General features: G+C 38.8%; 2 protein-coding genes across 3 annotated transcripts in view; both read left to right on the forward strand.

Annotated features, from left to right (window-relative positions):
• Positions 1-24557, forward strand: part of cacnb4b (calcium channel, voltage-dependent, beta 4b subunit) — a 28169-nt gene extending 3612 nt beyond the window's left edge. The window contains exons 1-13 of one of the 2 annotated variants that reach the window (XM_051427336.1): positions 1679-2178; positions 7346-7516; positions 7930-8052; positions 8187-8314; positions 11310-11386; positions 11856-11875; positions 13384-13464; positions 14689-14747; positions 15083-15192; positions 15550-15701; positions 17274-17369; positions 18369-18554; positions 19250-24557. In XM_051427336.1, the coding sequence (XP_051283296.1) occupies positions 2134-2178; positions 7346-7516; positions 7930-8052; positions 8187-8314; positions 11310-11386; positions 11856-11875; positions 13384-13464; positions 14689-14747; positions 15083-15192; positions 15550-15701; positions 17274-17369; positions 18369-18554; positions 19250-19513 (1512 nt within the window). In that variant the 5' untranslated portion in view covers positions 1679-2133 and the 3' untranslated portion in view covers positions 19514-24557. Of the gene's footprint in view, positions 1-1678; positions 2179-7345; positions 7517-7929; positions 8053-8186; positions 8315-11309; positions 11387-11855; positions 11876-13383; positions 13465-14688; positions 14748-15082; positions 15193-15549; positions 15702-17273; positions 17370-18368; positions 18555-19249 lie in introns of those variants that run through there. The other variant, XM_051427335.1, reaches the window with a different exon arrangement.
• The window catches only part of LOC127378482 (ETS translocation variant 5), a 79443-nt gene that overhangs the window by 40030 nt on the left and 14125 nt on the right, over positions 1-25288 (forward strand). The window lies entirely within an intron of this gene.

A 25288-nucleotide genomic window follows, 5' to 3' on the forward strand; every position in this document is an offset into this window, starting at 1 on the left:
TTCATTTGTAAAAGATGCAGTTTAGATAACCCTTAAAACACCATTCTTATGTCAGCTCCTCACTGGAAAGATCACAGAGCATTTTCATGTGTTGGATTCGAATAAAGTGTTCAGCTGTGGCTTTTTATTATTTCCTTTTCATAATAAATTATGGAAGATATGATAAGATAAGTGTCAGCACAGGTATCAGTAAACAAATGAGATTTTACACTTTACACAATCTGCAATATTTCAACCCTACCTCCTTTTACAATTCTTAGTGTTATATTATTATATTATATTATATTATTGTTATATATAGTTATATTTCAATTCCTCAGCTTAGACGCAGACTTAACCCCCCCTACAGAGCGTAAGTGGCCACTGATGTGACGTACAGTGCTAGATACCAGTGGCGAGGGGAAGGAAGGGAGGCGTCACTTTGTTAAGCTCTCTGCTTTAAGTGTAACGTATAGATGGAGTGTGCAATATTTATGTGCTGTGTAATATAACTTTATTTGTAACTTAATATAGTAGATAGATTTTTTAACTGGTTTTAATGGTCATTTCCAACAGGTTTTACTAGGTATTTGTCCACAGAAGGGTTCCATTAAGTTTTAGTCCTTTTAACAGTTTTATGGGGTACTAATGGTTATTAGTGGTTTTTAGGATGGTCTAGAGCAAGTATACTGTAAGTGGTTTCTGTGGCTGCCTGTTTGATGGTGTTGTAGATTTGCTTGATGTTTGCACTTATTTGTAGGGGTTATTTTCATTATTAAATAATCTGTTGATTATTTTCTCGATTAATGGATAAGTTGTTTGGACCAGAAAATGTCAGAAAAAATTGGTCAAACATGTTGATCACTGTCCACAACCCAAAGATATTCTGTTTACTGTCATAGAGCACTAAAGAAACAAGAAAATATTCAGATTTGAGAATTGAATTTTGACTTTTTTCTTAAAAAATGAATCAAACCGATTCATCAATCAAAATAGTTGGCAACTAATCTGTTAATTGATTAATCGTTGCAGCTCTAATTATTTGGTTTATCATTGCAACCAACTGAATACCGCTCACCTTCTAAGTGTGTAGGAGAAATAACACTGGTTGTGAAAACACAAATCCCTATCTAGAGTCAATGTTTGGTTTGACTGTTCTGGGCTACTGTAGAAACATGGCATGATTATACTAATATACTGAAAACATACCTATAAATATTATATTCCATTTCTGCCAATAGATCCTCCTAAATGTTACAAGCTGCACCTTTAATTAAATAAATGATTATTGTTTGAATGGTTATAGCTAAATAAATGTAATATAATATAAAATGAAATATGAAACAAAATAAAACATTTAGGTGGGGTGCACTGGAGTTAATTTTGACTATTAAGTGGAAATACACTGCCATTTTTAAATACATGTATCCAATGTTTGAATTCATTAGACCTCCTTGTATTATCAGAATCAGACTGAATGTATTTTTCTGAAGAATTAATAAGCAGAGTGAGAATGAGAGGTAACAAGGAAATGGAGGATGCTGCTCCCCCCTTTACTCCTCCATCCCCCTCCCCCCGATCCCCGCTACTTCCCCGCACTAGAAAAAAAAAAAAAAAAATCAAGGAGAGCGCTCATCCAAGCTGAGTGGACAGCCAGCCAGCCAATCAGCTCCTTGCACATTGGCTCTGTCATCAGGCTTGGATATTGAGGAAGGATCCACTGCTCTGCTGCTGCTGCTGCTGCTGCTGCTGCCGCCTCTGCTGCTTGTTGTGTATATGTATATGTGTGCGTCTGTGTGGGTGTGTGTGCGTGTGTGTGTGCGTGGAAGCCTGATGAAATGAAATGCCAGGATTGGGCTACCTCCAGGGAGAGCCTCTCCATCCTATAATGTGAGCCAGCCAGCAGCACTGTGGGATCAGGGAGAAGCTGCATCTATCAAGCGACGGGCCTCCGGAGGACCAGGCGTGATCCAACGGGAGGGGAGATTTTTAAAAAAAAAATTATTCTTCTCTGCTGTGGAGAGAAGCAATTGTCGTCATCCCCCCATCCATCCTTTTTTTTTCTCTGTGGTGCCCCCTCCTTCCTCCTCCGCCTCCACTCTCATTTTTTCCCCCTCATTCTTCTAGAGGCGCTCGTTGGAATATCAAACCTCCATGTATGACAATTTGTACCTGCATGGATTTGAAGACTCGGAGGCGGTGAGTGTTTGGATGCGTGTGTGAATCTTCTTTTGCGCTCTCTTGCTGTGTGTTTATTGATGGAAGTAGCTCAGCTGTGCACATATACACACACACACACACACACACACACACACACACACACACACACACACACTCACACACACATAAGAGGCCTTTGATGGGTTAGCCAACGGTACAGTGTAGCGTGATCGTGGGCTATGCTTGGCTGGAAGGGGGTTGGGTGGGTGGGTGTTAGTGTGTGTGTGTGTGTGTGTGTGTGTGTGGTGGGAGTGCACATTAGGCAGATGGCTTCTGACGTGTGACATTCACACAGTTCTGTATATGTTTGCCTATATCTGTATGTGCGTGTTATGTGTGGTTCTGTATGTGTTCCTTATAAACCTGTAAGAATGGATGTCAGGAAACCACCAGAGCCAGGAGGAGCCATTTAGTGTTCATCACACTCTGTACCTCTCAGAGATGGACCGAGCCGTGATTCAAAGAGGAAGATGGAAAGATGTAAATGACCAGTTTCTCCCCTAAGGCCCCTTACATGGCCACACTCAGATGATGAATTCTCATGTCACATTTTTACATTTAAAAAAAATATAGGCGAGTATTTCTTAGCTGAGCCTGCGACTGCGTGTCGAGGCTCACAGAAACATGCATTGTGATGTCATTAAGTGGATTCTGATGTTGATGAGTCACATGCTGAAGCTACTCCATTGGATAATGGCTCGGATGCTACAGTGCAACCTCAAAGCTTCCACTCAGATACATGAAATGATGTTCAGAGTGACTTTTTACTGTTGGATTGGATGTTTTAGAAATGGAGGTGAAATGGTCTTGAGAAAAATACATTAAATATTATAAGGTAATTGCAAACTTTTTTATCTTTGTATGTGTATGTAATATCACAATCATATATATGACTAAAAGTAGTTCTCCAGCGATTCAGTATTGCATTTCCATAAAGGTTATGGACCCTCAAGAGACATGTTTAAAGAAGGATTGTCGCAGTCAAAGCAGCAGAGGCTGACATGTCCTCACGTTTAGTGCTTAGTAAAGGTTGAACTCATAAAATACTGGATCCTATAATTCCCATAATGCGACTCACTATCATTTTCCATCAGACCCACCCTGCCTGGTAAATCTTTCAAACTCCACATTGCCAGTTTGTAACGCAGGCTCTCTGTTAACTTGCTCAGGCTTAGATAACCCTGATGACATCACTATGACATCACCAGGGGTTCATCTCTGCCCCTTTAATGAAAATGGCCGAAGATGATATGAACAGTCTACAGGAAAAAAAATTCCTGTGAGAGTGCTGTATCTGTTACTCTGTAATCTGTTCATTCTTGGAAATGGTAACCCAGTAAGGTTACATATCCCCTCCAGACATGGATTAAAACAGTGTTTCTCAAACGTTTTACACTGTGTACCACCTCAGACAATATTACCATTATGATTGACGTTAAAATACAGTAACCTAGGCCGACAATAGCTAATTTGGTGGAAAGGGGGTGCTCCCCGTCCACACTTCTCTTCCTAATAGTTTCTGTTTGGAGCCACGGCTGCAGTGTTTTTTTACCTCCACTTACTGTCTTGCCATTACATTTTATCTCTTAACAAATCATGAATGTGACTATGTAGCTGGCTGATTGAAAAACCTCCAAAACTTATTTTAGATTAGATAACAGTGATCTAATATTGTAGTATTTTGATTATTAGCATTATATGTTTTAACATATATCTTTTTATTTAAAAAATACATATTTTTCTTAGAGATTAGACTAGAGGCAGCTTGCGTACCCCCAGTATAAAAAAGTATTATTTCCACATTGAAATTAAAAAGGCTTCTACCTTATTAAAAATTCCAGAATCTATGAATATGCAAATTTTGTTCATTTTTTCAAGACGTCTCCTACTTCACTGTTAAGTCCATTCTCAGTGTATGTGCACTGGTGGCTTTAAGTTTCTACATCACACTGTATAAATTGCATAATGGACCAGGGTTGACTTCCAAATTATTTGTGATGTCACAAAGTATGTTCGTAGGCCCCGCCCCTAAGAAATCTGATTTTCAATGAGCACAGATAAACTTTCCACTTTCAGCAGATGAATGTGAAAACATCCTTCTGGTGTGAAACTCTTCACAGACATCATTCTGCACAGTGAAGATCAAACATCCGGCTGTAGGAACAAGAAGAAAAACAGATATTTGACTCAAGGGGACTTTAATATTTCCTAAAATTAGGAAACCGTTTAAATTCCCCAAATGTGCCACTTTGTGACTGGATGCACACGATCCAGACGAGCAGTGTGCTGAAGTCAGGCCTTGCTACTGCTAGCTTGTAAAAACCAAAAAGTGCTTAGCTGTGATGACTAGCTTGATCGATCTTCTTGAGACTAATGGCCTTCCTTAATTGAATCATCATTAGTGGCTGATTGTTTACATTAACACAGCAGAAGGAAGCACTTCGTCCAGGCATGTCCCAGCAAAAAATTTTGCATTACTGGAATTCTCACTGTGTGGCAGAATGGACTACTGCAAGACAAGCATGTCTCAAGGCACTAAAGTGATAAAAATCCCTGACAGTGTGCAAGAAAATGGACAGCAAGGAAATACTGCCATTTAAATATCCACTGTATGCGCCTCTGTGACCTCAATGCAGAGATGTGTAATTGAATGATAAAAGTACCAGTTATTTTACAGTATTTGTCCAGTATCAAAACACAGATGAGTCCTTATGCTATTCCTGCAGCTGTAATGCTGATCATGCTAGACATCACTGACTTGTTTGTGCTCTTTTTGGTTTGTTAGTTAGTAGCTTGAAAGTAGCTAAACTACTGGGTTTCTATACAGTTGATATCCATTTCATTGTGCATAAAAGCTTATTTCTTTGTTGTTGTTTTTTCGGTGTTAAATGTTACTGCTAATGATTCATACTGCTCTTGAAAGAGAGTGGAAATCATTTTCACTTGTCTCCATGTTTTTTTGGTGTGACTTAGCTTAAAGGGCAGAGGGCACATTTGAAAACTATGGCCTAACTAACAAAATCAGTCAGCCTTCAAAGATATGGTCAAATCCAAAAATTCTACTTCCTGGCTTCAGTCAGTTCAGCCAATCATGGCATACTTACATTGTTGGTGAAATACTGCACATTCTCAAAAAATAAAAAGTCTGTGGTTCGCCGCATGCATCCAAAATCCAAGGTTGTATATTTTTTTTGTTTGTACTGTCACTAACAACACCTGTACCAGCTAAAGTAAAACACAAAAGAAGTGATCGGAGTTTGTGAATGAGAATTAACAGTTTTTCTTTGTTTTGTCTGCAGTTTTGATTGACAATTATGGTGATTGTACTTCATTGTAAAAAGTTCCCAATGAAAAGTCAACAGCAAGGTCTGTGGATTACCGTATGGAAGCCCATTTCTGCCAAGAAAAGAAAAGAAAAAAAACATGAAAATGTAGGCACAATGAAAATAAAAAAATGAGTAAACATTTTGACTAAGTTAGATAGTGAGATACGAAGTAGGCCTGATTTGGAGAGTATTGTGAATTGTATCGAATTGTGAGTTGAGTGTATCGTTACATCAAGTACATACAAGTACATACAAGTCTTAACATGAAAAAAATGAAAATTGTTGCAAAATCCACATAGAAGTTTATGGTCAATTTTAATTGCAGCTCAAAATTGGTCAGTAATTGGATTTTTTCTCCTCTAAAGCTGGTATTGCTGTCAAAAAATCACATATCGGTCGGCTCTAAGTAAAAGGTTTCACTCCGTATCATAATTTTTCTTTACTATCATAATTTGGACATTGTATATCATAATTATTACTTACTATCTCTTAAGTTTGACTTATTACATACAAACTTGACTTACTGTCTCCTAAGTTTGACTTGCTAACTTATAATTTTGACAAAGTATACCATAACTTTAACTTTAACTATCTGATAATTGTGACTTACTGTCTTATAATTTTTTCTTATCATGTTCACTTACTATGAGGTAAGTAAGTACGTTTTTTCATCATTTGTTTTTTTTCCTTTTCATGGCGGAAATGGTCTTCCATATTATCATGACTAACCAGAACATTGATATTGCCACATATTTTAGTCTCTGATTATGTATGAGGTAACGTGTGGAAAATGTGTGCAAGGTGTGGATAGTCTGCAGGGTGTGTGTCAGTGCCACGTTTCATGACCATATGGAACGATTGCATGAGACACATCAAAGAAAAATGTATCCCCTGGCCCGAAAGATGCAGAAATATCCGAATTCATACAAACTTGCTGCTATCCAGAATTGTCTGGAAGTATGAGATGGGCTGTGTGTGGTCATACAAAGTGCTGACAGCACAGGAACGGAAATTCTACTTTGTTTGAGATTCTCCTGGCAGTCTGCTCTTTTCTACATCATTTCACCTGTTCTGTATTCAGAGTGCCAAGCCACCACTCTGGACTTGGCACTCCCAATGCAAGTTGATCTGAACACCAAAACCTGGTCCAATAAAGAAGTTTTTTCTTAAGTGGACCTCATTGTGATTTGCAGTTTTGATCTTTTGGCTGTCAATGGGATGAAGCTACAGCACATCTTTAAGAGCCTATACACTCTTTTTTGTCTTTTCAGAGAGTAATTGTAGGTCATTCGGGTGCATCTGTCCATACTTTTTTTGACTTTAAAGTCCTTGATGTTGGAACAGTGTCTCACTGTGTGGAGAGGTTTTGAGAATTGTTTTTCTCATTATTCCTGACTGCTATCTTAAATGGGTTTTCAGGGAATAAACCCTATTAGGAGCAGAGTGCTATTGTTCATCTGTGTTAGCCATGCCCTCATCACACAGTTACAGTACTGAGACCATTACAGACCATTTCCTGTAGCTCAAATGCAGCTTTGCCTACTGTACTGACTGGGCAGGGTGAATCTGGCTGACAGGAAAGTCTAGACTATTTTTAACTGCCTTTAGCAGGGCTGTAGTACTTGAGTCTGGTCTTTGTCTCAAGATATTTTCCCATTGTTTCAGACTGGTGGTGACCAAATTCTCCCAGTACCCCCCACAAGATCCATAGTCTATATTGCAGATGGCAGAATGTTGCTGGAAAAGACCACAGCCTGAACAATGTGAGTTTGTATCCTAGCTGTACAGTTCCAGTAACTGACTGTGATTTCTGTTTGCAGGGCTCAGCTGATTCATATACTAGCAGACCATCAGACTCAGATGTCTCTCTGGAGGAGGAGCGGGAGGTGCAGGCCCAGGTCCAGAGCCAGAGCCCAAGCCAGAGCCAAGGACCGGGACAGAGCCGCCAGGAGAGGGAGCAGCAGGCCACCATTCAACTGGAAAGAGCCAAGGTAGCCAACCTGTGACACTACTTAGCCAAATTCATCTGCAGCCATGTTTATATACACATACACTGACTAGTATTACTGTTGGCATGTTAATGTTTTTGCAGATTAAAGAGCCCCTCCAGACATGGATTAAGTCATAAAAAAAAACCCTGTTTGGAACAATGATATGTGTCTGATATGTTTGTTTTTCTTGCCAAAATAAAATCAATTTTCATATTAAAATCCTTCAAAAGTCCCTTAACAATCTACTACTACCTCATTATAAATTCCAGAATCTATGAATATGCAAATTCTGTTCACTTCTAAAGTTTTCCTGCTTCCTTGGAGTCTGGAAAATGAATGAGAACTGGCCACTTTAAAATAGAATAATGTTTGGATTCTCTGTTTCTCACTGGGTTTGTGTTTCCATCTTCCAGACTAAACCTGTGGCATTTGCTGTAAGGACCAATGTCAGCTATTGTGGCGCACTGGATGAGGATGTTCCAGTACCAGCCACAGCCATCTCCTTTGACGCCAAGGATTTCCTTCACATAAAAGAGGTACATGTGTACTTTTGATTAAACGTGACATCCACTATATCGAACTGCTCTGTGAATCTATGAAACATGAACTTACTGATTCAGAGATTCTCCCTGCATGTTTGTCGCTTCTTTTTTATGTTGTCCATCCTCAGAAGTTCAACAATGACTGGTGGATCGGTCGGTTAGTGAAAGAGGGCTGTGAGATCGGCTTCATCCCCAGCCCTCTGAAGCTCGAGAACATCCGGCTCCAGCAGGAGCAAAAGAGAGGACGAGTCCAAGGGTAAGTAACAGAAAATCACACTCATCTCACTTCTTGTCTGTCTCATAAACTAAACATCATAAGGTTACACAATAGTTAGTGTAAACACAAAAAAATTTGTTAGAGGGAATCGTAGGTCATTGTTGTACATTATTCTTTAAAATAATTGGGAATGTGGTATACTGACAACTGTACAACAAACTATAAAAGGCACTTAAGCTATGTAAGGACTTAAAAAGGAATTAATTCAATCAAAGTTCAAATCCCTGAAAGGAATGAAATAATGACCCTGGCAAAGATAGATTTTCTTTTCTATGGAAGACACATTTTTACTTTGCTTGCTTGGAGTAACAAGCTAACAACAGGCTCACTGGCTGAACTTTACCCTCTATGGCCGTCCACAGTTGGTCAAAAGTATCATTTAACCAGTCTTTTCATAGCCTTCATTTTAACCTCCATACTGAAGCTTTATGTTCAAACCACCACTGAATGCCACCTTTATCTCACTACATTAAAGGTCCAGTCTGTAGGATGTAGTGGCATCTAGTGGTGTAGTTGCAAATTGCAACTCACTTGTTTCATCCTCTGCATGATGATCCCCTATCTAGATACAGTGTTTGGTTTGTCCATTCTGGGCTACTGTAGAAAGATGGTGGTTCAACATGGCGGCCGCCACTGAAGGTGACCCGCAGTCTCTGTAGATAAAACAGCTCATTCTAAGGTAACAAAAACACAACGATTCTTATTTTCATTTGATTATTGGTCAAACAGAGGTCCTCAGTATTGTTTTCTGAAGGTTTGGGGGATTTTAACTACCTAAAGTGGTGTTTACATTCTACAGTTACACAGAAGTGATGGGGTTTTTCGTTATTGGAAATGTTGATATTCTGATATAAATTTTTTTCGCTTTTTTCAGTTGATCGGTTAACCGAGAAAATAACTGTCCGATTAATTGGAAAGGATGAGCCACAACTAGCTAGTGTTAGCAAAATAGTAAATAACTAGCTAGCTAATCTACACTAATTGTAAGCTAGCTAGTTACATTTGATGGCCAGGAAAATCACTAATTTAGATCAGTTGTTAGTTAGCAAGCATTTTACTAACATTAAGATGTGACTACATTTATATGTCGCTTTTATTTTTGAACAGTCTTTTAAATATAGTTGTCTTTTCAACATAGACGAGCCTAGCACATAACATAACTAACTACAGGAGAAGAGATTGTTATTGGAGCACAGACCAAAAAGGGGAAGGTCAATTCATTCATTTGTCAGCATTTCATTTTTACACATTCTATTGCAGAACAAACACTATGGAGGTTCTATTGTGCTGTCAAAGACACAGCTGATGTCTGTCCATACAACTCCTGAGCAGACCTGGGTTAGACTGATTTAAACAATAAAAGGATTTAATCAGATACAGTAGCATAGATTCTGTCCAGCAACTCCTTAGTAAAAGGCTACTAACCTCTCAGATGTCAATTCCATTTTGACCCAGGTCTGCTCATGACTCATGACTGTTTACTCCATCACTTCTACTCATGCCGACTGTACCAGTGAAACAGTTTCAATAGCTGTAATTAGCGGTCCTATCAACCTCCTAGTTTCCCTCTGTGTGTAATGTGTCTTGAAGGTTCTGTCAGCCAGAATTTGTACAGTAACTCACATGCACTTCCTCAAGCCTTAACGTTGAGTTTAATACTAATCTTACCAGACTGGAGTGCTTTAGCGCTTCACTTACTAGCTTGGCTTCTGTGGCTTTTTGTCACCAAGCCTCACAGACAAGGAGAGACATTTGAACCCCAGTACCAGGACTGCATTTTCACTGTAACCTAAAAATAGTAGCCTTGTGTGAGATATGCTGCCTTCCAGAGATGTTGGAAAAGTCTGAAAATAAAACAATGAATTTGCAGCTGAAAAAGTAAAATGGTAAATGACAAATGGAAAAGAGTAAATGCAAAAGGGAGGGGGGAAACCAACAAGATACTTTACCTTTTACTCTTTTTAAAATTCTTTTCTTTTTTATAGCCTGATTATCCACATTGTTGTGTAAACATATGTGTTTTTACCATATTCTGCACTTGTCATGTTAAAAAAGTATTATTGTTATTATTTTCTCTTAATTTTTCATTTTTTTTAAGTTGATACTGTTTGGTATTTTTTGTTCTTGAGAGCTCAGCTGTTGTCCTCAGTTGTCACTTGCTACACGGGAAGCAAATTTAACGTCATCCAAATGATTTTAATTTTTAGCTTCTGGTCTTCTTATTTTACTAATTAACTTATGGTTTTCTGTAACTGATCAGCTGTAAATTTCAGACTTCCAACTTCTGTATGGAACTGAGCCTCACATTTGGCCTTTTCACTGCATTTTCTCATCCTGTGTAAAGTCCGCCCAGGTGTCAGTCATAAATACACGTGGACCATGCAGGATACCCATTATCAGTCTTTAAAAACCTGACACCTGAAATGAAAGAAAAACGTTGGTAATGTGACCTGGTTTCTAGTTTTTGTTCACCAATGGGCTTAAAAAATGTGATTTAGATGGTGATGGGATAGAAGGACTTTATAATTGCAAACTGGAGGCCTTCACATGTTGTCAGTATTACTGTGGATATAACTGAACATCTTTACTTTTATGGCCATGGACTGCTGACATCAGTGGATTTGCTGCCTGTCCTTCCTGTGTTGACAACCTTACAATTTGTGATGCCAAGTGGAAGATGTAATCACCCAAAAACTAGTAATTACAATCAATTAGAAGTGAACATTTTGCAGCATATAGCTCATATTTACTGACAATCTGGCATGACTTGAAAGCACCATGTTTTCCTCTGCTTTTTTGCGATGTAACACAACACAAACACAAAATTGCAACACCAAATTACTGTTGATCAATATTTTTCTGCTGCATTTTGCAACTTTCCTTTCAGTTACATTTTTTAGTTTTTTTCTGTCATTTTCCACATTAATACCATGGTGTGTTTCTGTCTTTCTTTATCCCCTCTTGTCTTTTCCAGTAAGTCTGGAGGGAACTCTTCTTCCAGTGTAGAGGATGAGGTATCTGCCTCTATCCGACCTCTCATATCCTCGGCAGGTGAGAGCATCGGACAGGGGGAGAGGGCTGTTAATAGCCAGCTGCCAGCTTAGAGCCGAGCTTCCTGAACCGCAACAACATAGAGAGAATAAAATCTAAAGCCTTCCCATGTCTCTGCATAGAGCATAAGTTCACTTCGTAGAGTTGTTTTCCCATGATCCTCCTCTTCCTCCAGTTGAGGACTGCAGGCGCTCTGAGACTGGGGCTTACCACAGTGTGAACCCAACGACAAGACTATGAACCCCCCTGAACTGCACTCATGTGACTTTGTGAATATAACCTTAGGACAATAGAAATATTTTTTTATGTTCATAATGCCAGTTATCATTGATAGGTTTCATTTGTTAAGATTTGTGATGGAAAGTTGCTTATGTGAAGCATGTTTGAATGTTTCTAATATACTATGGCGACGACTCCCCCAGCAGCAGCTACTGACGACACTGTCACTGTCTTCTCTCCCCTCCTACAGGAAAGCAGAAACAGAAAGTGGTAAGTCGGTGACGGTAAAACCCACTCATTACCATCCACTAGACTCTTGTTGCTGCCATCATAAAATGACAGGAACTAGTAGCACTGGCAGGAAGTTACAACCTCATATCACATCCTAGGGCACATAATACTTCAGCCCTACTGAAGTATACAGTGCCAAATCATCACCATTTCTCTGATGCCAAAGTATTGAAGAGCCAACTGCAACTTCCTTTACACATACTCTTGATCTTAGTACTTTTGATAAAGTTTTGGGAAAAGCAGTTTTCAGCAGGTTTTATACAACTTATTTTTTGTAATTATCAAATTAGATGGTGTTTTCAGTGGTTTATGGTGTAGGGGATACCAGACGAAAATGCAATATTAAAGAAGAAGTTGTTGGAAATGTGGGGACATTTTCGTGCTGAGAATTGGAGAAGATCAATACCACTCTCATGTCTGTACAGTAAGTATGTACAGTCAGCTGCTTCTTAGCTTAGCATAAAGAACTTGGTAGCCAGCACTCACTTTTATGTGACTATAGTCACATCTTATGTTTGCTAATGTTAGCAAAACATTAGCTGACTAACAAAGTAGATAAGATAGCTAACGTTAGTTAACTAGTATTTTGCTAACATTAGCTTTCATATGTAACTAGCTAGCTAACTATTGATTTAGATTAGCTAGTTAGTTAGGTAGCATTTTGCTAACATTAGCTAGCTAACTTAAGATGTAACTATATATATATATAAATATATATATAAATAGAGCAACATATCCAGTAATGTTTACAGTTCACAATTAGGTTTTCAGGTATTTATGAGAACCAAATCCATAGCTAGTGTCCAATATGTTTTGGAGCTGACAGATAACCATGTTTAAATGTTAATAACAAAGAAATAGATTTATGTATTACGTTAGTAATACTGTAAAAATGAAATCATACATTTTTTATTTTGTTTGTCAGGCCTGCATCTTTAAATGAATTGGTTTACATAACTGCATACCGTTATCAGTATTATGACCACTTTGGCATGGTACAGTGTCGTGGTGCAACTTCTTATTGTGATACTTGGTCTGGTTTGTGTTAATTGGTTAGACTGTAGTTTTGTGACTATTTTACAGCGTCAGTGTAGCCATCATGTCCATCCATCCATGTAGCAAATGATAAAGCATTTATTAGTTGGTCAAAATGAAATAACATTTTCCTTTAAATGTGTTGAAAATATAATAATAATATATTGATTAAAGACCTATTGTATAACAGTTAAACGGTACATTAATGTGCTACATTGTCAGGAAAATGTAACAATCTTAATTTTACATGAAATACACACAAATTTTGTTTTTATTACATTTTGACAAGTTACATTATTATTTGCTACATGCCTCAACATGGCAACAACCATTTAACACATCTGATTGTAATTCAAGGTCAACTGACTCAGCAGTCCATTACAGCTGTCTGCTGTAATTGTCTTGTTTGTGACGAGCCTACTGCCGCTGATTAAACATGTTTGTGTTAACAGACGGAGCACATCCCCCCGTATGACGTGGTTCCCTCCATGAGGCCTGTAGTGCTGGTGGGACCCTCGCTTAAGGGTTATGAGGTGAGCTGCCAATCCTTATGGTTGGAAAGAAAACCAAAAATAACCTTTTACTTTTGTCACTGATTAATGGCCTTCGTTCAGATGCTATAAATAGCCCTGATGTAGCGTCACTGAATGACACCCAAAAACAGAGATTATTGCATGTGATGTTTGCCAGTGCGAAAAGGACAAGATTACATAAAGGAGATGAGTCTCATACTTCTATCCCAGATTCCCCTAAAAAATAGCTCGCTGTTGGCGCAGCTAATTGTGAGTGTGTCATCGCCCACGTAACATCCAGATTGCAGCCAGACTAACGAGGAGACTGAGAGGTCAGATGAAAATATGTTGTGTAATTGGCAGATTTCGGCTTTTCTGTGAAGAGTAGCTTCACATAACGGTCTCATTGCTTCCATTACAGTTTATAAATGTAGTGTGTACAAAGATTTCACTAAATATAAGGAACAACTAGTACTATAGTTGTCATTATGTACATAGATGATGAGGGGAATGCAAGAGCTATTAATCCTCATTGGAGAAGGTGTAGATAAACTGAAGCAGACAGTTTACATTATGGATTTTTTAATCGTGGGAGATGGAATATAGAATAAAGATGTGGCCTTAAACTCAGTATCAGAAACATATCCCTAATATTTAATGCTTTCAGTATTCAATGCTGCCACAGACAATGCTGAACATTAGCACAATATTATTCAGTCTGATTTTAAAGCTGCATTAATTGATTTTATTGCCACTTGGGCAAAAAGTTTACTATTTACACATACAGCAGACTCTCTGTTTAGCTCAGTTTTTGGTCTCCACCAACTCCCAAGGGAAATATTTGGCTGTCGTTTGGTGATAGGTAGGATACATAGAGGGAGAGTTTACACTAGCATAGTAAAAGTATTGACAGTTTTTGAATGTAAACCGGACCATCTGAGTCAGGGTCTGACTGAGGCTCATACATGTAGGCTATGGCTGAATCTCTCTGGAGAGAGAGCATTCTGGCCCAAACAGGCAGCAGTAAGAGTTAATTATTGACAAACAACTAAACAGATAACTCACAAAATAAGAATTAAACATAAATGTAATTATAAAATCATGAATAACATTTCTAATACAATCGTGTAAAAGAGTTCACCCTGAAAACATAAATTGCAGCTTAAACAACCGAACAACCAAAGAAATAACAAAGACCAAAACAATAACTACTTTTTTACGTCCTTCTCTTCTTCTTCTATGCAGGTAACCGACATGATGCAAAAAGCATTGTTTGACTTCCTCAAGCACAGATTTGATGGCAGGTAAGACGGATGTCATTTGTCCTCTGTAAATCAATATTTTTTACACCCCTACTATAATGTATTTATTCAGCTTGAATATGAAAGTTATGGGGAAAACCATTTTTATTAAACAGCCAATACTTAACAAATGTTGGGAAAAGTTTTGGCCAACCACAAGCCTAGTAGCCTTCTTGGCAGGATGCATCGTTGAGTGTTGATATATTTATAATATGTATACATATATATATATAGTGTGTATATATAATATAATTTTCTCTGCACGTCAATGAGGATCTGATAAATGCATCTAGGTGAATCCGTTTTTGTGTTTAAACATTTTTTGTCCCGTTTTACAGGATATCGATCACACGAGTCACAGCAGATATATCATTAGCCAAGAGGTCTGTTCTCAATAACCCCAGTAAGAGGGCCATCATTGAAAGATCCAACACTCGCTCCAGCTTAGGTAAGAACATAACTGCTTTTTACATCATTTTTACATGTAGAAAAATGCAAGAAAAGATAAATAAATGACAGTTTAGACAGGCCTGTGTAAATTCCTAAAGTATTCTCATCTAAACTACAGTATGTTCAAACATGCATTCACTGATTTTTAATGATGTTTTTAATGCAAGTTGGGGCAGCAGAAATGAGCTGTGAGCATAACACTGACACGCGTTAGACTCTATCAACTCCTAAGAAACAAAGCACAATTCAATTTCTAGAAGTTCTTTGAACTTCACTGGATACCAGTACTAAATCAGCAGGTAAGTTATTGTAAAAATGTCTAAATTTGTATTTGAATTGCATTTTGTCTCACCAGCTGAGGTGCAAAGTGAGATTGAGAGGATCTTTGAGTTGGCCCGCTCCCTGCAGCTGGTGGTGCTAGACGCTGACACCATCAACCACCCAGCCCAGCTCCTCAAGACCTCCCTGGCCCCCATCATCGTTCATGTTAAAGTCTCCTCACCAAAGGTAACAAATGTTGGGAAGACTTAGCCAAACATGAAAGACACATATGAAAGATCAGTTTAACTCTCTGTTACAAGCTCAGTGGCAGGTTTACCTGAAATGTTGTTTTTGACCTGCAAATACTAACAGCTAGTTTTCTTTTAGTTTCTATGTAGTGTTTTGTTAGCCCACACAAACCCCTTTTATTGAGTGGGTTACATGGACTAATTAGACTAATCATAATGTCAAAACTGAACAAAACAAGACTTTAAGTGTGTAATATATTCTCCACAGCTACTGTTCCACACAGTCATTCAGTTGTTGGAGATAAACAGCAAGAACACCTAGACATGTTAAAGGTAACGGTCTCTATGCAAGGTTGATATTTACAATCCACTTGTTGCACAAGCACAATGTTCCCTACAAGCATACCAGCATGAAATACTGTGCTTTAAAGCCACATTTAAAGTAGAGGCATTTTAACTTAGTGTTTGGAGTCAGTAGAGGCTTTAAATCTGCACCAAGTCATCTGCACAGTGGCACCTTTGCATGGAAGAATAGGTCTGCTGCACTTCATCCCTCTGCACTGGGACCACAGCAACGACCAGACCAGGTGTGTGGGTGTGGAGGGTGAATAATCTCACAGAGAGAATCTCCCAGATGCTACCACAGATCGGCAAAGACTTCAAACAGTGATTGAAACAGTGCACTCGTTTAAAGACAGTCACATTCCTAGTCAGGTGACTTTCACACTTGTTTTACACCACACCCTCCTAGCATGTAAAATGCTCGCTTTGCTACAGCTGACCAGGAAAACCTCAGACCTACGATAACAGACACACTTTAATATGCAAACCTGTAAAAAAGGTACAACTGAAACTTATTTTTTCTCTCAAGAACCCTGGTGACATTCACCAATAAAGATGCTAGAACATTAAAGGTACTGTAAGTGAAACTGGCATTTTTCAACTTCCTGTCCGTTCTTGCAGCTAGCAGTCCCCTCCCCCCCTCCCCACTGCTGCCTGCCCTTGAGGAGTCTTTGTGGAGCTCTCTTTCCTGATTGGATAAAGTGGGAACGGGCTACCAGAAAAGTATTCTCTGTTAACTGCAGCAAGGAGAGACTGGGTGACCCATGTTACTGACTGAATACTCTATATTGGTGATGGCTGTCAGATTGTGGAGCTATTTAACGCTTATTTTAACAAAACAATATCACTTACAGCATCTTTAACATGCATAATGTGTAGCATACATTAAGTGGATTAAGTCAGGCTATTTGCCACAACCCTGAATACAGCAATCAATCTGGTCATACATTTATACGTAAGGTTCCCTATTCCTGCCTGATGTGTGTATATATTTATGCTGACAAACCTATGACTAGCATTATTAAATCTGCACACACAATAACATTCTCAGTTGTGTCACAGGGAAAAATGTATCCCGTTGCTCGTTATGAACTTGATTTTCACACTCATCATGTGATGAGGAGGGTACCGGGTGACTTAAACGTGCGCACCTAAGACTACTTTTGGCTCAGTGTAACTGGAGCATCATGTACTTTTCCTACCCCAACCCCCCCGCCCCCCCATCCAGGTTCTGCAGAGGCTTGTCAAATCCAGAGGGAAGTCCCAGAGCAAACACCTGAATGTGCAGCTTGTGGCAGCTGACAAACTGGCCCAGTGTCCTCCAGTAAGTGGCCATCCTCCTGTACTGGCATCTCCTGAGCTCAAATATGATTCAGATATATTTTTATTCTGACTTTTAGGCCTTGAAATGTCTGTAAATGTCTTAAGTATGATTTTGACAGGTCTTAATATTGATTGCACTAATGTTACTTGTATAAAGTTAAATTTTTAAGTTTAGCTTTTTAATGGGTTTTAGGGAAAAATTTTTATTGATCATGCTGTAACAAATACAAAATGAAACAAACATGGACCAAGAAGTAATTTTCCTTCATATCCTTAGTACTTCTTTTGCCAGTATGGTCTTACAAAGGTCTTTAAAAGTATTAAATTTAACCAAATCTACAGAAACTCTGAATAAAGAATAATTAAGTGAAATACATTGTCAACCAATTGGCTGAGAGCTGCTTCTTCTCTCTTACTCTATATTACAATATTACACAATAAATCACAGCGCACTCTGCTGGATAAACTTTGCAATGACACCAATGCATTACCACAAGCATTTTGTTCTGTATTATATACTGGAAAGAAATTTTTATAAATTATATGTTTTCATATTCATATTCATATATATATACACACACACAAATATGATATGTGATATGATGATGTGTGTGATAGGCCGGTATTGGAAGATAATGTAATCTGATATTCGGCCTATTCCTGAATTTTATTGGAGTTTGTTGTCTGAATTTGTTCATACATAATTTGACTTCAGTTAAGTAAAGTTCATGTTGTTTCAGCCAACACAACAGATGTTTATTCAGTCCAACCGATCATCTCCTGCATGTAAATCTTATATTTTGAATTTTCTGTACTCACATTATATATTCAGAATGACTTATTTAAATACAATAGAATACTAATAATATATAATATATGAAGTCTTTACACAGTACATAGTAACACAACAGGACCTCATATACAATGTCACTGTGGAGATCATTTGTGTTTCCATCATGAGCTTCATACCTACTCCCCTCTGACCATCTGCCGCTAACAGGAAATGTTTGACATCATCCTGGACGAGAACCAGCTGGAGGACGCCTGTGAGCATCTCGCCGAATACCTCGAGGCCTACTGGAAAGCGACCCATACCTCGATGGCGACGCCCCTAAACCCCCTGCTGGGACGCAACCTGGGCCCCACCACCCTCACCCCCTACCCCACCACCATCTCTGGACTGCAGGTACACATCCAGTAGTGTCAGGGTCCCTTATGGGAATAATTGACTGATTGTGGGTAGTTATTGAGGAGATCGTGAAGGTAAGAGAGGAACCCAGGAGAACAGGAATCATCTGCTTTTTATTCAAACCCTTCGGGATCTGCCAAACCTCCTGACTCTACAGTATATTTGATCTAAAATGCATATGAGAGGAACAGTGGCTAGACTTCAAGCATTCCCACACCATGTCTAAATTTATGTGTGAGACAAAACCAAGCAAGTAGTTTCTGTTGCCTCTTGAAAACCAAATACATAATTTCTTCTAAAATTTCTGTCAAAAATGAGCCTTTCATTAGTTTGAATGAGCATTTGTGTCAGTTTAAAGACATGGTCTGGTGGCCCTATAAACAAAATAAAACATAATCCTCAAACACACTGCCAGTTGGTGAAACTCGCCATCCTCTCCTCTTTTCTTAGCAAGCATTAAAAGCCAAATATTGTTTTGGCTGCTGGAGATGGGTATAATAGACCATATGTACGTTAGTGTTTAATTACGTGTGAGCACAGTAAGCCTTCCTCTTCTACACATTGCACATTCTACAAAGGATAATGTTACCTTGCAGTCTTTCCGAGCCCTACACATTGACGTCCAGTCCTTTTATTGTCTGTTGGTGTTGTCTCTAGCCTTACCCGTGTCCTTGGTATGTTCATGTGATTAGCAGAGCCAAAGAATGCGACAGAGCAACCACACGGGAGACCATTCCACCCCGAACGAGCGACGTAACCTGATGACATCGGACGAAAATTACCACAACGAGCGGGCGCACAAGGGACGCAATCGCATGTCTTCTGGCTCACAGCATAGCCGAGAGCAGCAGGACCCCTACCAGGACTACCAGGACCCCTATCAGGATGCATACAAGCCACATCGCAATCGCAGTTCACCGGGCAGCTACAGCCATGACTCCCGGCACCGGCTCTGAGCCAAGTTCTATCATCACCAGGGCCCAAACGGCCCAGATTCCACCTGAAATAAACGCTGCAACAGAGCCAAGATGGTCCCAAATTGTACCTTTTTGTTTTGGTTCGCGTTCATTTGTTTTGTCTACCTGGCTATTTTTCTCTTTAAAAGTCCAACAAAATCATGTTCAGGTGTTTGTTTTTAACCAAGCTGCCAGGGCAAACCCCGTCAATCAACAGCGCGAGTAGTCACAAGGTTCAGGATGCCAACATTAACTAATGCTGTAAAATGAATTCCTTAAATTTCTCTTCCTGGGACCTTTTGGGATTGTACTAACACGATGCTTAGCAGACGTGCAAAGCAGACTGTGCTTGTTGCCTGTGTCAGCAAGCTAATTATGGATAGTGGTCAGATGGTGATGGTGTATGGGCTTCTACGTGCCTGGGACATCGCACCAGGTCAGAGGGAAGTCCACTGCACACAGACTGCTGAAGGCTGCTGCCCCCTACCCTGGGCCATGTATAAATCCTCTCACCATTTAGCTTATTGCATGCTGATAGACGACCAACCTCCGCATCCACTTCACTGATATTTTGTACCTAGCATTCTGGATTCTCCAGCGAAGAGGTGTAGATACGGAGGTCCAATTTTCTAAATCACCTGATTGTGTGGATAAGACGGTAGGTGGTGGGTTTGCGTGGGGGTGTGCAGATGATATCTGGCTGCTAGTTTCGAAAACTGGTGCTTCACATTCCCAAACTATTTTGCTATTTGAAAGTCACTTTGAGCAAGGCCAGCTTTTCTGTAGCATAGCTTTAGGATTTCATTTGGGTGAAGACCCTCACCGTCATAAGCGGAGCAGATTCTGATGGTGCTGGGATCAGATCTCAGTTACACTGTAGGAGAAGGCAATACTGCTTCTGTTCTTAACAGCGAGCACTTAGAGAGGTAGAGAAGGCAATAGCTGTGACAGTTTGTCTAGTATAGTGAAATACAATAGCAAAATATGACTTGAGATGCCGTTTGATGTTGCTAAGATGTGGACCAGCATAGAAACCAATGCTATGAGAACCTTTCAAGCAGTTTGGGATGTTCTCGCTGATATTTTTGACCCTGCTAGCGCGAGGAATCAGATTTGGGTACGGTGTGATCGACCTAAAAGAGCATCTGCTGCTGAAACTACAGGTTGCATTAATTAGCATCATAATACAAGTTGTATAGCATTAAAACAAAAGTACAGATGTTGGTTAAGTCTTGCGATTGGTTCACGGCCATCAAATTTTCCTTCCTGTGGTTTTAGGTGATCAAAGCATTAAAAATGTGACATGGCAGGATCGGTTGCATCATGTTCATTCTCTGTGTAGCTGGCATGTTGTCCTGACTGCAGAGCATGTTCCCTCCAAACGTAAAATAGAACCCTACTGTAATCAAGTTGATGTTTGTAGAAGTATAGGGCACCTTTCTCCGAAAAAAAAAAGACAAAAAAGAAAAAAGTAAAAGATGGCCCAAATTACAGATGAATGATTTCTCTGGATCCCTGGGGGTTTTTAACTCAATACACTGAAATGGCTAACGGAAAACTTTAAGTTATGGTTTATGTCATTCTGAAAGTTTTAAGGAGTTTCAGTGGATTGCATGACTCAAAGGTGGAGCCACTATAACGATAACAGCTTCTGTTAATTCTGAATTATGTTATAAGTGCACTCAAACAACAACAGTAAAAAAAAAAAAAAAAAAACCCAGCCCTCACAAAAAGGTTCAGTGGAGATCATAAGTTTACCTAACCCACATGGTGCTTGTATGGAAAGAGATAGCTGCTGTGGTCGATAATGTTTATAAGGCTTGTTATCATTATCATAATATACTGTACATATCTTATTTTTTAAGATGATTTTGACTTAATTCTCTCATCTTCAGATAACAAACAGTTCTAGCCAGACATTTTTTAGCCTGAAAACAAAACAGGCTTTAAATTAATAATGCATTAGGGTAAATATAGAACATTAAATTGAAAAGAACACTTTTTTTGTTCAGCGAACTCAGTCTACATAGTCTAGCCACAAATTCATTCCTCTCATCTTTGACAGAAAGAGGCATCCGAAGAAAGTAAGAACCATTTGTTATCTTGAAATACTGAGATAGTTAAGTTTATCTCTATGAACAGGTATCTGCATATAAGTCTTTATACGAGGGACCAAGACTTAGAGTCTGAGTAGTATTGACCAATGACATTTGAGCGGGCTTTGGTTGCATGCAGGTAAACAGTCCGTGTCCAGAGCTAAGGAAGGGGACGCCTTGGGTGGTCTTGGTCTCGGAAACCAGCGGCTATCGTGCCAATCGGACTGCAGAGGAAGTCTTTGCCTGGATATCCGTTATTCATTTTCTGGCAATCCAAAGGCCCGAAAGGTTGGCAGTGGCCCCCAGAGGCTAAATCGTCACACAATAGCCAATGGGTTCTGAGATTGGTTAAGTTGTTATCTTGATGTGATACAAATATAGTAATTAGGAAAAACCACAAGAAGAGTAATGAGACTTTTTGGCTGCTCGTAGCCTCCGTAGATTTTGACGGTGAGCTCTTTCTGGAATGACTAGGAAACAGACTGAAGTGTGTGATCTGATTCATGTGTTCTCTGGCAGTGTGTCTTTGTTTTGTCTTCGCTACAGTTCAGAAAGTGTTTGTTTACTTTCCTTGGACTACAACAATCCTTTGTTATGCCACAAAATGTCACAATCAAGATTCAAATAATGTTATTTTATTTACCTGTATGGAGGACCAAACCTGACATAAATGAACTGATAAAAGATTAATAATTCAATTAATAATGAGATAAATAATTCAAAGTAATTGGACAAATAAATTATATTTTATAAGTAGAAAAATGTATCTATAAAATGCTAAATGTCTCCATAAGACGAACCAAAAACACACTGCCAGGGAAAAATATCTTTTTCCTGATTTGCTCTCTGATATCAGATATGTACAGTATAATCACATATTTGTCAGAGAAGTTTTCTTTAGCATGTTTAGACAAATGTTGAAGCTGCTTTTGACACTTTGACCCCTTCCTTCCTTTCAGACAAAAACGATGTACAGTAGTGACCGCTGTAGCACCAGATTAGCTTGGTGCTAAACAGTGAATGTACCAGAAAATAAATACAGGCTCAATAGAGGATCCATTCCCTTAAATAGAACGAATATAATACATTTTTTGTCTTAAGATCTATAAAGAGTGCTATCTAAATAGTTAAGATTTGAATACCAAAATTATTAATCAAAAACTGCTTTGAAAAGAAAATAAGTTAGGAGCTGCTGCTTTTTTTAATTCAGTCATAAATAAGTAGAAACTTGTGCCCGGTATGTTAAAGTACGCATTATGGGTTGCAGCACTGTTGGCATTATCTGTATCTGTTCAACCAACTCAATGATCTGTAGCTGTACTTGGAAGGGGGCGGGGCTTAAACGAACGTGGGCGGGCCAGCCTGGAAGATGTTCATTTACGTAAAAACTATAGACTTCAGTTTCTAAAGAAACAGGTCAGCAGGAACGTCTTAAAAGTGCTTCATCTCTTACCGCCACGCTCTCTATCAAATGCTTTATTTGAATCTTAAAGAAGTCGACATCAGCTCTGCCCTACATAGGAGATATTTGACTGTCCAGAAGAATTTTACAGCCTGACACAGTTTCAAAATATCTTTAAGCGACCTAATTTGCAAGACCTTATTAAAGCAACTTTCAAAGGAGAGCATGGTTGAAACGCCACACGCCTCCTCCTTTTTATACCCCGACAACAACCTAAAGCCTGACCTGAAAGCAGCTCTTAATTTATTAAATACAAAACAATGGAAGGTGTTTCTATTAATAGACACTTTGTATAGATCTGGATGAAAGGGGAAACTCATTTTGAGAAACTTGTATAGCACAAAAGAAAAAGCAACTGTTCCTACAATGTGAATCTAGTACTCGGGTACAGATTATTAGATGTTTTTGCCCACATTCCCCATTAATCTCTTTGTTGTACACTGTTTATGGACTGAAACAAGACTGCAAATGAAAAAAAGAAGTGTTAAAGTGTGTAATGCTACTGTTTACAGGCACGCTTATCTGTCTCATTCTGCCCCATAGCATTAATCCCATTGGTTGATTGAACAGGGAGCCATGTTCCATTAAAAATCAAACCAACTAATGTTGAGCTGGGCTGCTTGAGACAATCAGAAGGGATTTCCAGACCAGTGTTCCACCCTCCCTCTCTTTGGGAACGCCCTAAAATGATGAGAGGTTTGCCATTTTGAGTCGTGGAATTAGATCCGAACAAAGCGACGCCACACTCGCTCACACACCTCAAAATAACTGTCCGTCCTGGCTCTCTCTTACTTTTGTCTGACCTTTACCCGCGGCCAAACTTTTGTCTCAAAATGAAGCTCATGACTAATTTTATTTTTCACTGATTAAATCTCAAGGTGACCACAAAATTCTGAACTTCTAGGGAGGGCTTTCTTTGGTAAAATGTAAAACAAAAGAGGAAAAAAAAGAAGCAAAAGAACAAATATTTATTCCAGTAGAGAAGTCATAGATTAATATTTGCTGGCGATTATTTTTATAACAAATAAATGTACATAATGTCTTTGAGAGATGCTATTTGCTGTATACATGTGCTGAAATGAGACAACGACCCATGTGGGACACTTGGAACAACAGCAAGGTCCAGTATACAAAGTTTCAGTAATGTGCAATACAAAACGGCATGCTGTTTTAAAATGAGGAACTTCATGTACTGTACTATGCAACCGCAAACTGTGTACATCGCTTTCATGCTGTGGCTTCTCCAACCACCCTTTTCCAAGCAGCTTCATCTGGACTTTTAAGGGATTTTTGTGTTTCTCTCTTTTTTTTTTCTGTGGAAGATGAAAACCTAAGCGGTTAATGCGGTATTGCATGCATAATATACCATTCTAATTTATAAAAAGGAATTAAAGAAAAATACATGAAATTGGAGGTGATTGTGTTTAAGGCAAAGCTACAAGTGACTTAAAACATTTCTTTTTCAAAATAAAAGAGTCGTTCTAAAGTTGTCTACAGTAGTTTTTTACTGTAACGAAGGTCTCAGAAGCACTCACTCTAACTTTGTTGTAGTTTGTTGATGAATTGATTCTCAATTTGTGACCTCTTGATTTCAGATCATTAAGAAAATGAAGGAAATAGACAAAGGACTTGGCGGCACAACAATAAAAGCACATTTTTAGGCAGTTGCCAAACTGTAAACCTGAACCTGTGTGAAGCCTGGTATCTAGTGGTGAAAAGCCGGTACTGCAGAGAGCAGAGGTTTTGAAAAATAGTGTCAACAGAAATTATAAGTCGACCACATTTTTAACAATTGTTGCAAATTAAAAGCATGCCAAATGAGCTATTAGCACTTCCTGTTCGCAGTATAAACGGGAAGTGCATTTACAGCTATCATGGATTCATTTCATTTAAGAAAACTTGTGATGATTCTCAGTCCTGAAATTATTATGAGCTTTTATATGATTCCTAAACAGATTTGTGGAAGTTTACTCGCAATGTACGTGTGTGTGTGTGTGTGTGTGTGTGTGTGTGTGTGTGTGTGTGTGTGTGTGTGTGTGTGTGTGTGTGTCATGTCTGTTTGTTATGTTATGCAGATTTTACCGAGTTATGCCCGAACTACAATAACTAACTTGCTGTTGCTTTATACACCGGTGTTCCTGTAAATATGTGTATTCTATGGAAGCCCATTTCTGCAAGTAAAATAACAAAAATAAGATGAAAAATATCCCCATGGTC

The sequence above is a fragment of the Dicentrarchus labrax genome, unplaced genomic scaffold (genome assembly GCF_905237075.1).
Source record: "Dicentrarchus labrax unplaced genomic scaffold, dlabrax2021, whole genome shotgun sequence".
Taxonomy (NCBI): domain Eukaryota; kingdom Metazoa; phylum Chordata; class Actinopteri; family Moronidae; genus Dicentrarchus; species Dicentrarchus labrax.